Raw genomic sequence first — 12,145 nt, forward strand, 5'->3', positions numbered from 1 at the left:
GTCAAAATGTTAATTCATTACCTTAACCTATTATAACCCTTGACACAAAATGTATTCAATTACATTTTTATACACATTCAATATACATAACTCGGGAGAAAAATATGAGGTCCTTAAAGGGGAAATTGTTAAAAATCGCATTTTAAGGGCAAATTAATTTATTTCAATCGTTAAAACACGGTTTTTCATCCTTATAAGGCCTCTTTCATATCCACAAATATACTACTTTTTCCAAATGTAGCATAGATATTTCCAGAGGAGGCGTTTGTCTGGTATTGATTTTTTGTTGCACTGTAGCCTAACAGTGCACAGAACCATGTGTGACACATTACGGGCGTCCTTGGGCGCTTCGTCCTTTTTGTTCTTCTGTGTTCAACCCGAGATAGAATCGCCCTAATTACTAGAACAAGACTCAAGAACATCGTTCTCGGTTCAAAATTTCATACCACCTCCTAATCGGGAGGACCGCGAACAATGCAAGAACAATATTGCGGAATGAGAAAGTACAACTTCAATGTCAAAGAAACATTGTAGCGAAATATCCATAAGATAAATTTATGACCAAATAAGATATTATTTGAATGAGGACATTACACTCCTTTTGTAAAAATGTTGATTTACCCCCGTCGATAATGTAAACAAGCGCCGTAAACAAGGTTTTAAAACTCCACTTCTGGTTCCCAGTGTTAGAGCGTTTTGCTCGAGCTACGTGATCCAACTCGACTCCATTTCATCCGGGCAATAAATGTCCAAGAATGCCCTACAAATATAATTCATTATGTTCCATTTTTAGGATTTTTAGTCCATGTTTCAGGGGAGATAAATTTAATTCGTCTTTTTGTGTTTACTTCCGTTCATTATTTTTTCCCACAATTATTGCGCATAAATTACCAATTTGAAAGGCCAATGCCTCTTCCCAATACCCTTTTGAAAAGCCCTATAAGATATCATATTACTGAACTTAACATAAGTAAAGAAACAGAATTCACGGATATTATGTATAACATATCAAAAAAGTAAAACATATTCACATGTTAAGGTCCACGAGGTAACTTATATATCTGTACGTATTAGGGCAATAGATATATCTCAAAAAGAGAGACCATTCAATGGATTATTTTTGTATGTTACATAACAGTATATGACATAATCATGTTTTCAAATCAAATGACACACCAAAAGACCCATTAAATAAACGAAACTGATATGTACACCATTTTAATAGATATCTTAGAATTGTAATAGGTTTCCCAGTACTTCTCTAATACATCTGTTTGACAAATTTATATTTCTTGTACATGAATGTGTTATTGCACTGGCATTTAATTGGTTCTATGAAATGTACATAGTAATGAAAGTCAAGTGTCATAACTGGTCAATCCAGATTCAACAGTATTAAGCAATACAAAGGTCACAATTAAGGTACGCAGACACTAAATAGAAAACTGGAGCGGAAAAAAATCATGGAAGTTGCAATATGGCGCAATCAAAGAGTCCCCCTTCTTTGCTCTGTAGAGCTTTTTTCCTTCTTTTTAAGGCTTTTTACATTTTCCTCCTGAAATCACATAACAGATCTATCCTTGACATAAGGATAATATGATAGCATGACAGATTTATTATGGCAATGTAGGTCATACAATTTGGGGTATCATTTTTAGTTGATATTGTTTGTTTGTCTGAAGTACATGACCCCCAATTTTCTTTTGATGTTTTTTTCAGCACTGACAATATTCTTCATACCTTAATGTCTCTCCCTAAACATGGCTTCGTATATAAATGTTAGGAGTGTGAACATCAAGTAATTTAGATGTTTTCATGCTGTCTATTTCCTTTAGGAACTAGAATTTTATCTGGCACCATTTAATGACTTACAGCTTGGTACCTTTGTTTATAACCTGACCATGTTAACTGTATTGTTCCAAAAGTCTGAAGTCACAACATGTGGTGCACTAACTGGTATGCGACATGGTACACATTTGTTTGCCGCATGTTCATAAAAGCAAATCCATTAAGAGCAAGCAAAACTGATACACACTGTTATTTTCTGTAGTAAAACAGTTTGCTAGTTGTTAGCTCTAGCTTCATTTGGCCGTTCAAAACAGTTCTGGTACATGCTGACTAATTCCGTAGTAAGCCGCCTTTTTGGCATATAAACAAAGACAAAAATCCAACAGGAAAAGACACATCAAAGAAAGTAGACCTAAAGCTAGCACTCTTTATAATGTAATATCTGGTTGTGATACTGTCTCAATACGTTTGCAAGGCAAAGAATATCTTTACTTATGGTTATACCATGTTAAAAGATTCAAGAAGCGCACATGACAACTGGAAGGATAGGTTGTTCTATCATGCAAAGAAATATCGGAATGAGGCCAGAGATTATATTTTCTTAAGCAATTAGACGGATTGAAAGCAACCCCCTAAGAGATGTTCACGTATGTAGCAAATAACATTGTATCAAACAGATTGTAAACAGGCATTGATAGCATACATTGACATTGCTAATCCTGTCAACTGGAAATGGTCAAAAGAACTGGTACTTGGCTTTAATTATGTAATACGCTTCATAATTAACTGCTCTATGTTAGAGGAAACTCATCAATGTATCTACTAGAATACATACAAAGGCAGATATAAATGTATCAAGCCAATCCTGTGTATTTCATGTGCTAGAGAGTGAAATACTGGCAAATCTATTACAGTGTTAGTTAAATATTGAAAGGGTTGTAACGCTGAAAATTAAAAGTTATTTGTTTATGGTAACCTGATCGTAACTTTTCTTTCAACTTTTGTAAGTTCATGAAAAATGCATGGGACATTACCCTAAAAAAGCAATTATTCTAGGACTTATAACTGCGCTACTGAGAGGTATTCCTAACACTGTATTGGAAAAAGAGCACATATCAGCTGTAATTATAACTAGGACGGCATGCAATAGTCATTTTACCCATGGTGAATGAGCTCAACTCAACTCTGACCCACAAGTACAATGTTCTGAATGGTCATTTCATTATCAGATACATGATATCATTATACAGGCCGATTTGGAACTTTAGACAGAAAATACACTATTTCGTCATTTGTAAAAAGCCTTAATATGCAAAACAACTGTAGCTCAGTATATTTTAGGGAGACATTGTTTATAAACTAACCGATTAATCTTTACCTTCAAACATTTATATCCAACTCTATTTGGCATGACTCTTTATTTCTGTATCGTATTTTCATCTTAAACAAGTTTTTTTATAGTTTTTATATGTAACTATTTCTGTCCTTGGGGTGTCTGCAGTAAATCACTGCACTTTAGAAATGTTTATAGTTATAAGCTCTGTGGAGGGGTTCAATGAGAGAGACCGTCTGGTGGTAAACGTGTTGTCAGATCAATAGGAAGATCGTTGGCTCAAACCGTACAAAGGTTAATCTATCATACAATACCAGTGCTCTTATTAAGAAAGCGGAGTTTAGACTGATTCTAAAACTTGAAATCTTAATCAAATTCAAATAAATTAGTATCACTGAATATAGTATAAACTAGCAATAATAAATACAACAATACATTTAATTCACATTCCATTTTCTTTTGTTGTAAAGAAAGCATTAGGATGATCGTATACTTTAGCTTGAAGTCATTAATTGTCTTGAAAAAATTGTTTTGTATAATACGTTTTACATGAATTTGAATTAGATACTGAATTACAAAAAAAAAAAAAAACACACACAAAAAAACCTTCTTTAGCTGCTCTTTTGAATGCTTAATAATAATATTCATAGGGAAATTGAACTATTGGTACCCCATGTACAGTTTAAGTACTGTAAAATCGATTATATGAATTACAGTATGTACGTATATGTGAACTTGTTTTATAAAATACCATTAATGAACCTCAAAATGTAAAGAATGTTTAAATAATATTTTTATATACTTAAATACTAAAACTAGTTTTGTTTACCTGAGTGATATAATATTCACACTCAAAAATAAAGTCATCCTGAAAATGTAATTTTTAAACAATTTTCCCCCTTTTAGGGCCTCATCTATGTCAATTGTCAATGTCTGATATGTCAAATGTGTATAGAATGTAACTAAATAAATATTATGTGAATAATAGTTACTTATTTAGGTTATAAATTAAGCTTTTGGACATTGCTTTCAAAAATATGTGATTAAAATAAATAAAATATAGGTCCCTTTTTGGGGCCTCATTTTAAGCTAATTTGGGTTAGCGAACTGCGTGTCTCCTCCTTTTTTTGGATTCAGCATACTTCAAAATAGTTACATACAAAGTTTGGTGCTTTCTTCACAAAAAGAAACATCTTTTTTCTATAACCTACTCACTATTACCATTAATGTAAAAATACAAAACAAATCGCGATCACTTATCTATTGCATTCATTTTGTTGATGAAATGTTTTAAAGAAGATATTTCAATATTTTACTTTTATAATGTGTCTTTTATTTGTCTTTGAGCTTTTGATATTGAAAATCATGAAATTGATCTAGAGTACAATAATTTCATTTACAACACGCACAATGGTAAACAACAGAAATGAACTTTTCACTGCATTGCCTTATTACATAAGCTTTCTCTGATATTACTGTTATCAGTACTTCGTTTATCAACCGTTTGCCTCTCACGTACGACTTTTCCTCGCATAATGATTTTAAAAAGATTCAAAGGTGTGGTCTTACATAAGACATTGCCTTTAAAAACGACATTAAACTGAATCACGCGACTGGCGTTACTGTAAACAGCCAATCCGTACTTTGATTCGTTGTTATAGTTTCTGGTCCTTTGGGATCGTGGAGAGCATTCAATCTTACTCTTAATAGAATTTCGCTTAAGTTGGATCTAGGGGCTTATATGGCGTTTCACATTTCATTACCTGCCTCAAAACCGATTCAGCTATTTTGCTTGGTTGCGTTTTAAGCTTCCAGAGGACATGCTAATGTACTGATATTCTATTTCTGTTTTGTTGTAAATACCCGTAGTACAGCTATTTTTATGTGTTTTCTTTCACTGGGTCTTTTTTAAATATTGCTTCTGTTTGCTTTTTCGGAGAAAAGATGGCAAGTCAGCGTAGCCTTTGGACCTTTCCGCCTTGAAAGGTAATCTTTAAACAGGTTCCACTTTCGAAAATACGAAAATGAATTATCACGATACACCCTCGAAGAATTCTGATGCCGAAGTTTCAAGCAAGCAGTTTTTTGTCAAGTAATACAGCATTTTGTTAAATTGCTTTATTTTTTGTGTTGAGGTATTAGGCAAAACAAAACACACACACTTCGAAATACGCTTGTAACATATTTAGCTGAAAGATTCCATCCACTATTTTTCCATTTCATTTAAAACACATAAGCCATAGTAAATTAACATATTGGTTTGTCGTCAAAAATGGAAACATTGGCCTAAATTTTCAATCGAGGTTACACAATATAATCTACATTTCATGTTAGAGAACATATTCGTCTAACAGATATTTCACTGAATAACTCAATATCTGTGATTACTGAATATTACCTGTTTCAAAAGCATATTTACGGAAGAAAACAATCACCTTGCTAAGGAAACTGAAAAATCGTTTAGACAATAACATAGATATTTATATAAATCTTTTTGGATGTTTTTTTTCAGTGAAAGCGAATATTATTGTTGGAGTTAAAAAGCAAAAACGAAGTTTTCATGGATGATATATATCATTATTTATCAGTACGTCACTGAAAAGTTTAGTAGGTACCAACATTATTTCACGTCTTGTAGTGTTAGGAAAGGAGCAAGGCATATTTGTTGATATTAAGTATGTTACTGCCAATATTTTAAGTACAAAATAACGAAAATAAAGAAAATCTATGATTGTGTAACCAATGTTAGCAATGGCCATAATATGTTTGAAGTGCAAATTATGCCGTACAACAGATACAGTTTTGTACAAGTAGTGTTAAAATGAGAACACATCATTATTGCTTATGCAACTTACAATGGTTATTGCTTCTAAAGCGTTATAAATTGTTCGGTTCACATACATAACTTGATAAATAGGAGTCAATAGTCGTCCTACGCATTTTAGTAGATATGGTATATATAATGTACAAACATAAACCATAAAATAAATTCATGCAACAATTCTAATAGCTACATAACAAGTACAAGGCAAATGTGAATATTTATATGGCAGTAAATGTTTTTAATCTCGTAATTTCGGCAGGCAATTTTTCGATGTTTTTCCTGTATTCTGGATGATAGGAATGCTTATTTCATTATTCCTTATTAGTATATTATTTCACATAAATATGATCAAGGCTTTTCAATGTATGTAGGTGTCTCATAAGCCAACTTAGCTGGTCCTTTCAGTAGCGGTGACACTATAATAAACAACTTCTTCACTTCATTTTACTTTACTTTTATATATAATGTCAGTATATAAAGCTGTATTCGTAACCCGCCTTTGTATTAGATGTTTGGAAAAAAAAGTAATTTAAAATTCAACAAGTAAAGTAAAAAGAACTGTGACTAATTAAAAAAGTATATGAATATATTGAGACTTGCTAAATTCTGTATTTTGCCATTTATTTAAGCTGTCGATTTTTCTTCCAATTAGCGTACATATTGGAATTATAAAATTTGAATGGAGCTCCATTTTTAGTGTGTTTTTGTGTTAAGAAATTTGGAAGACCTTTCCAAATGTTTAAGTTTTTATACTTTATAAACATATTGACCGTTACCCTGCTAAATTTTCTATAATGAACTTTAAATTTGGATAGTACCATTAACTGTTAAAAGGGGTGCATACCAAAAAGATACTGACTGAATGGCGAACAGTGCAGGGCATGATCATGTTCTGTACTGGTCGCAAAGGCAGAATCAATCGTGTCCAGCATAATTAGGGTTAAAAAGGATGCAAACATTTGAAAATATTACTCCAAATTGTTGAGAGGTCTACAAAAGAATTAGCTTTAAAATAACATTTCAGACAGTGAAACATTTGTGGTAAGCACTGACATTATAACAGCATTGAACCACCTTTTATTGCAAAACATTTTTATACGTTTTCATGTAAGGTATCTCAGTCAATTAAAGTGGCTCGAACAGGATTCCGTACGTTTGAGAATTTACGTTTTATGTAAGAATACGAAGGTCGTTCAAAAATAACGCAGACTTTTTCTCTAGCTTAAATATACTTTAATAAAACAATACAAAACATATACCATTGTGATTCGCAATATTTCTGCTCACTGTACTGCAAATTTGACATGATTCTTATCATTCAGTCAGAAGTTACGCCACTTCGAAAACAGTCACTTACACGAACCCGGCGCACTGTCATCATATTTTAACGACGTCAACGACGTCGTGCCTTCATCAATATGTTTTCATTAGATTTGCATTATTCAATATTTGTAAATTTCTTTTTATTAATTTTGATGAACAATACCTAAGTCATAATGAGTTGTTTGGTTAGAATACTGAGAAGTATTGACCTATGCCAAGCATCACAGACAGGGTGCTAAATGTGAGTACTTGGTCTTTATCCAAGGCGTCATACATTGACATTAATGCATGACCAAAATGAGAGAAAGATTGCGAATTACACTGATATATCTCACATTGCTCTTTACACAATATGCGTCTTCTGACACCAAAAGTCTACGTTATTTTTTAACCGCCCTCGTGTATATTATTCATTCGCTTATAAAAATATAAAAACAAGATGTTACAGTAATAATCTTGAAATCACTATGCGTATGTCGCTTACGTTACATAACTTAACTGATATGAAATTTTAAACAAGAAATGCCATTCAGGTGGTCAGAAGTAGATTTATTGTTGAATTGTACTACCAAAATGCGCCATGTTTCAAATCATGTGACTTTTGCGTATAGTAACAAATGTGTCGCTCGATATCACGTTCCACTGATATCAGAAAATTCACAGTTCCATGTAAATGTAGTCATGTCCCAAATGTTATGTTTTGTTTGTTTTATAAAAAAGTATCAGATGTATATCCTGTTGACATTTTTCTCTAAAATATAGAATCTTCGTCTGGTAAGTAAGCACATCTCTTTGATAATTCTCTGCCTCACAGTATAAAAGTCATATTGATAGCTATCATGTCGATAAATTGTAAACATATTTGTTTGTTTTACATCTCATTGTAAAATATATTTCTGCTGGAGCTATTGCAAGTAAATTGACGACCACTACTCTGAAATACTTCAACAGCAAAACCTGATAATCTTGTGGATAATTTGCACCAGTCTATGCCAAAGACCCTTGATATAACACGTTAACTTTAAATAAATGATTAAGCTATCATGTAATGATTTTATTCTTATGTTATCTCGTTGATGTCTATGCGTCCGAATATTGACTTCTGAAAGAAAGTGTGTAACCCATACCTTAGTGTATTGCGAACTTTTCACAATATGTGTGTTGCGGGATTAATATAATATTTCAACACTGAACAAAATTCATGTTCAGCCAGGAAAAGTTGTTTTGTTTTCTACGTTAGTAAGCTAACGATGTTAACCTTTTCTTCTTCTATAAGTATTAATCTCGCTATTTGGAAAGGTCGTTCACGACGCTAATTATTCCTGAATACTAAAGTGATTACTTAAGATCAAATGCCATTAGTGAACTTTGTAATTAAAAACGTTTTGTTTTGATTCTTAACTTTATCACTACGAATATGTTAAAGAATCAATATCTTGATGCAAAAGTTTGGCAACGTTACGTCTGGAATAAGTATTACGATGTCATTATTTTAAAAGACAGAAACGTTTCTAACCCTTACCCTGCTAGATTTCTATAATGAATTTGTCCATCTTTCAATTTGGATAGTACTGTTAACTGCTGAAATGGATGCTTGCCAAAAACATACTGACTGAATGGCGAACAGTGCAGATCATGATCAGACTGCACGGATGTGCAGGCTGATCATGATCTACACTGGTCGCAAAGGCAGAATCAGTCGTGTTAAGCATGATAAGGGTTAAAATGATACCTACATCAAGGCGAGTACGATAAATTCAGCTCTATTTCGCCTATTCTAACGTAAAAATGCTACAGCGTGAATAACACAATATATATATTTTTATGTAATTAATAATAAGTATATTTTTATAACTTGTTTTATGTATGTGCTGCCCAAAACTAACAGATTTATCTGTACTTTTTACTTTTTTTACAATTAATTATAAAAGAAATTCCATTCATATGTCCTTTTATATAAAGGATGCCTATATGCAAGTCCACGATGCACTTCTATGACTGTCAGTAAATTTACTTTTTCACTTGACTTGTTTAAATCATTAAAACATAATAAACAACCATCTTCTAAATTAGATAATTGTCTTTGTTTTTCTACTTGCAGGAATAGTAATGCTCAAGAAGTGCCTCACCTTGTTTGCAATGCTCGCTTTTGGTTGTGCATTCGTGGCATTGGTTGTAGCAATTGTCTGCCTGGGCCTGATTATATGCGTTAGGAAGCAAGCTACTGAGTCGAAAGCCAGAAAAGTGAAAGCTCGCGGAAGATGGAATAAAGTGAAGGACATCCCAAATATGAAGCTTAAACTCAAGAAATAAAATACTTTCTCTTTTTTGTTGTTTCATTTTGACATGAACCGCTTTTTTACAGTTTCGTCATCATTTAAAAACTGAAGAATCATGATATATTGTACTGGAATTTTACCTTTTAATGCTATAGCTTATCAAGTGTACAAATGATTCATTTAAAGTAATAAAGGATGTAAAATTCACTTGATGAATTCACATTTATCTGGAATAAAACATTTGCAAAAATATATGACCCCGGATCTGAGGGTTATTTTTACATGTTTTGGACATTTTCGCTGTATTAATTCAATAAAATATGTATATTTTAGATCAAAGCCACACACATCATACACATATTACCTGTTTATTTACTCTTGCGTTGTCGAATGCTTATTTTTTTTCTTCTTAGTATTGCCATCAGTTAAGCAGATTTGGTAGACAGGTTATTAAGAATGAACAAGTTCCTATGTTAGCTCTTTATATATATATATATATGTCATATCCAGGAAAATAGACACTTCTTTCAGAGTAAGATTTTTATATCGTTTTAAACACGCTGAAATACTGGAAAAACGTGATTGCCTCCACTTTGGTTTATATTGTTATTGACTTAATCAAAACACTTATAGCTAATTGTCATTTTCATGTAATGTCTTTTCTTAGCGTAACTTCTGTGCTTTCAGTTTCGAGCAGAAGTACATAAATTATAATGCAAGAAATAAAGATAGATCCTAAACAAAATAAGGACATCGAGAAAGATGAGACGGCAGCACTTAAAAAAGAAAACATTTGAAAAAGCAAAACCATTAAAGACTAGAAGTGAAAACAAACTTCCATTTCGCCGAAAATTACATTTTCAAATGGCTTGGATTAAGAAATTATCTTGTTACATGTATCTAATCATTGTGTGTTAGTATAATTAGTCTTTTTCATGTTTCTGGCTTTTGTGTTTAAAGCTATATAATTTTATGCTTTATGTACATTTGTTATACTGAGGATAGCTATTTCTTTTTCGTTTATTTTGTACATGTTTCACCTATTCGTAATTATAATATGGTGGCTGCATACATATATGTTGTGCCATGTTGTTATTTTTTATATCGTAGTTTGTTGTACACATGATTCATACACATAGACGAAATGTAGCCTGAAAACCTTTAAAACTGCAAAGATGGTAAGATATGAAAGAGAGTAAATATCTTTACTAGATTTAATAATCAGTGCATTAATAAATTCTGTAAAATATACTCCATATTTACTTTTATAATACATATAACATGAACATAAAGCAAAGAGTAATGTGTTATTTCTCTGCATATACACATAGTGTACACTATCAACGTTTCTTAATATAAAACAGAAAATAGTTTAACTAAGGTTTGAATGAACTGGCAGGGTTATCAAACCCAAAGAAGAACAGAGGTGCTCGTAAAATATGGTTTATATTGTGCTAATTACCATTTGTATCAGTCCCAGTGCAACGCAGCTTGAATGCAGTAACGCAGTGTTCCACGAATTATTCAATGAATAGAAATTTCAATCTGCAAATACTAAGGGCAAACCCAATACTGCAATACTTTTGTCCAAACAATGTATGATACATCTCACAATTAATGTTCTGATCAAAGGTCAGCCTTTGACGGGAGGTAAGACCATAATCAGTGTTAAAATTTTGAAAAAAAAAACAAAACAAAAATGATCACCTTTCTGTTCTGAACGCCATTCTTTGAATTATGATCACAGAAAAAAACAAAGACAAATATCAAACAGGGAATGCCACGTACCAAAATCGCAGCCTCCCCAAAACGAAACCTACAGCACGCTGACGTGCACACCACAAACACACACACACACATACACGCGCACACACACAAAGTTAACACACGAGGACAAAACGAACAAACAAAGGAACACAGTGGGGCACCGCCTTGGAACGGTCAGTGGCAAAAACACCACTGGGGAGCTTAAACCGGTTTATGGTGCGCAACCAACCTCACTCTTACCCCCACCATGTTCCAAAGACACGGGACAGTGTAAATAAAAGTAAACCCCTCCAGGTGAATCTCTAACACACGTAATGGAAACAAAAAGGCATGGCATGTAAAACACAACAATGCTCGTGTATAAATATATAAAAAGCAAACCTTTAGAACCAAAAACGTATGTGCTCTATGCCTTTTCAGAAGACAGAGCAACAAGAGAAACACCCTTAAGGGCTCGACGAAGCAGGCCAGAAGACAGATATCAAAACAGTTCAGTCCTGGTAGGATTTAAAAACTGCTTATCATAGAGTCCTCCCCCTCTTCCGTCAGACACAATCAAAGAGGGAAGCGTAGTGTCCAACTGTAAACGGGTTGAACACTAAACATGCGGTATGTCTCAAAACAGTTAGCCATAATATCAAAAACATTAATAAATATAGGTAGCTATGTATGTGTCTTTATCTCGTCTTTACAAAATTCTTGCATTTCTGTTGGTCAGTAGACGCCACATGTACACGATATATTCCATATCCTGCTTGTAATTTTCTGATATGAATTTAGATTAAAACAAAATGACTGCCGCATCGCTGGCGTAATTGAATCAATTTAGAT

At 32.9% G+C, this 12,145-nt stretch overlaps 1 protein-coding gene across 1 annotated transcript in view; it reads left to right on the plus strand.

Annotated features, from left to right (window-relative positions):
- The window catches only part of LOC123526619 (leucine-rich repeat transmembrane protein FLRT3-like), a 28,945-nt gene extending 19,364 nt beyond the window's left edge, over positions 1-9,581 (plus strand). Inside the window, exon 8 of the mRNA XM_045305865.2 lies at positions 9,370-9,581. Coding sequence (XP_045161800.2) covers positions 9,370-9,581 — 212 coding nt within the window. The remainder of the gene's footprint in view (positions 1-9,369) is intronic.
- Positions 9,582-12,145: the final 2,564 nt, after the last annotated feature.

Source organism: Mercenaria mercenaria, chromosome 14 (genome assembly GCF_021730395.1).
Source record: "Mercenaria mercenaria strain notata chromosome 14, MADL_Memer_1, whole genome shotgun sequence".
Classification (NCBI taxonomy): Eukaryota; Metazoa; Mollusca; class Bivalvia; order Venerida; family Veneridae; genus Mercenaria; species Mercenaria mercenaria.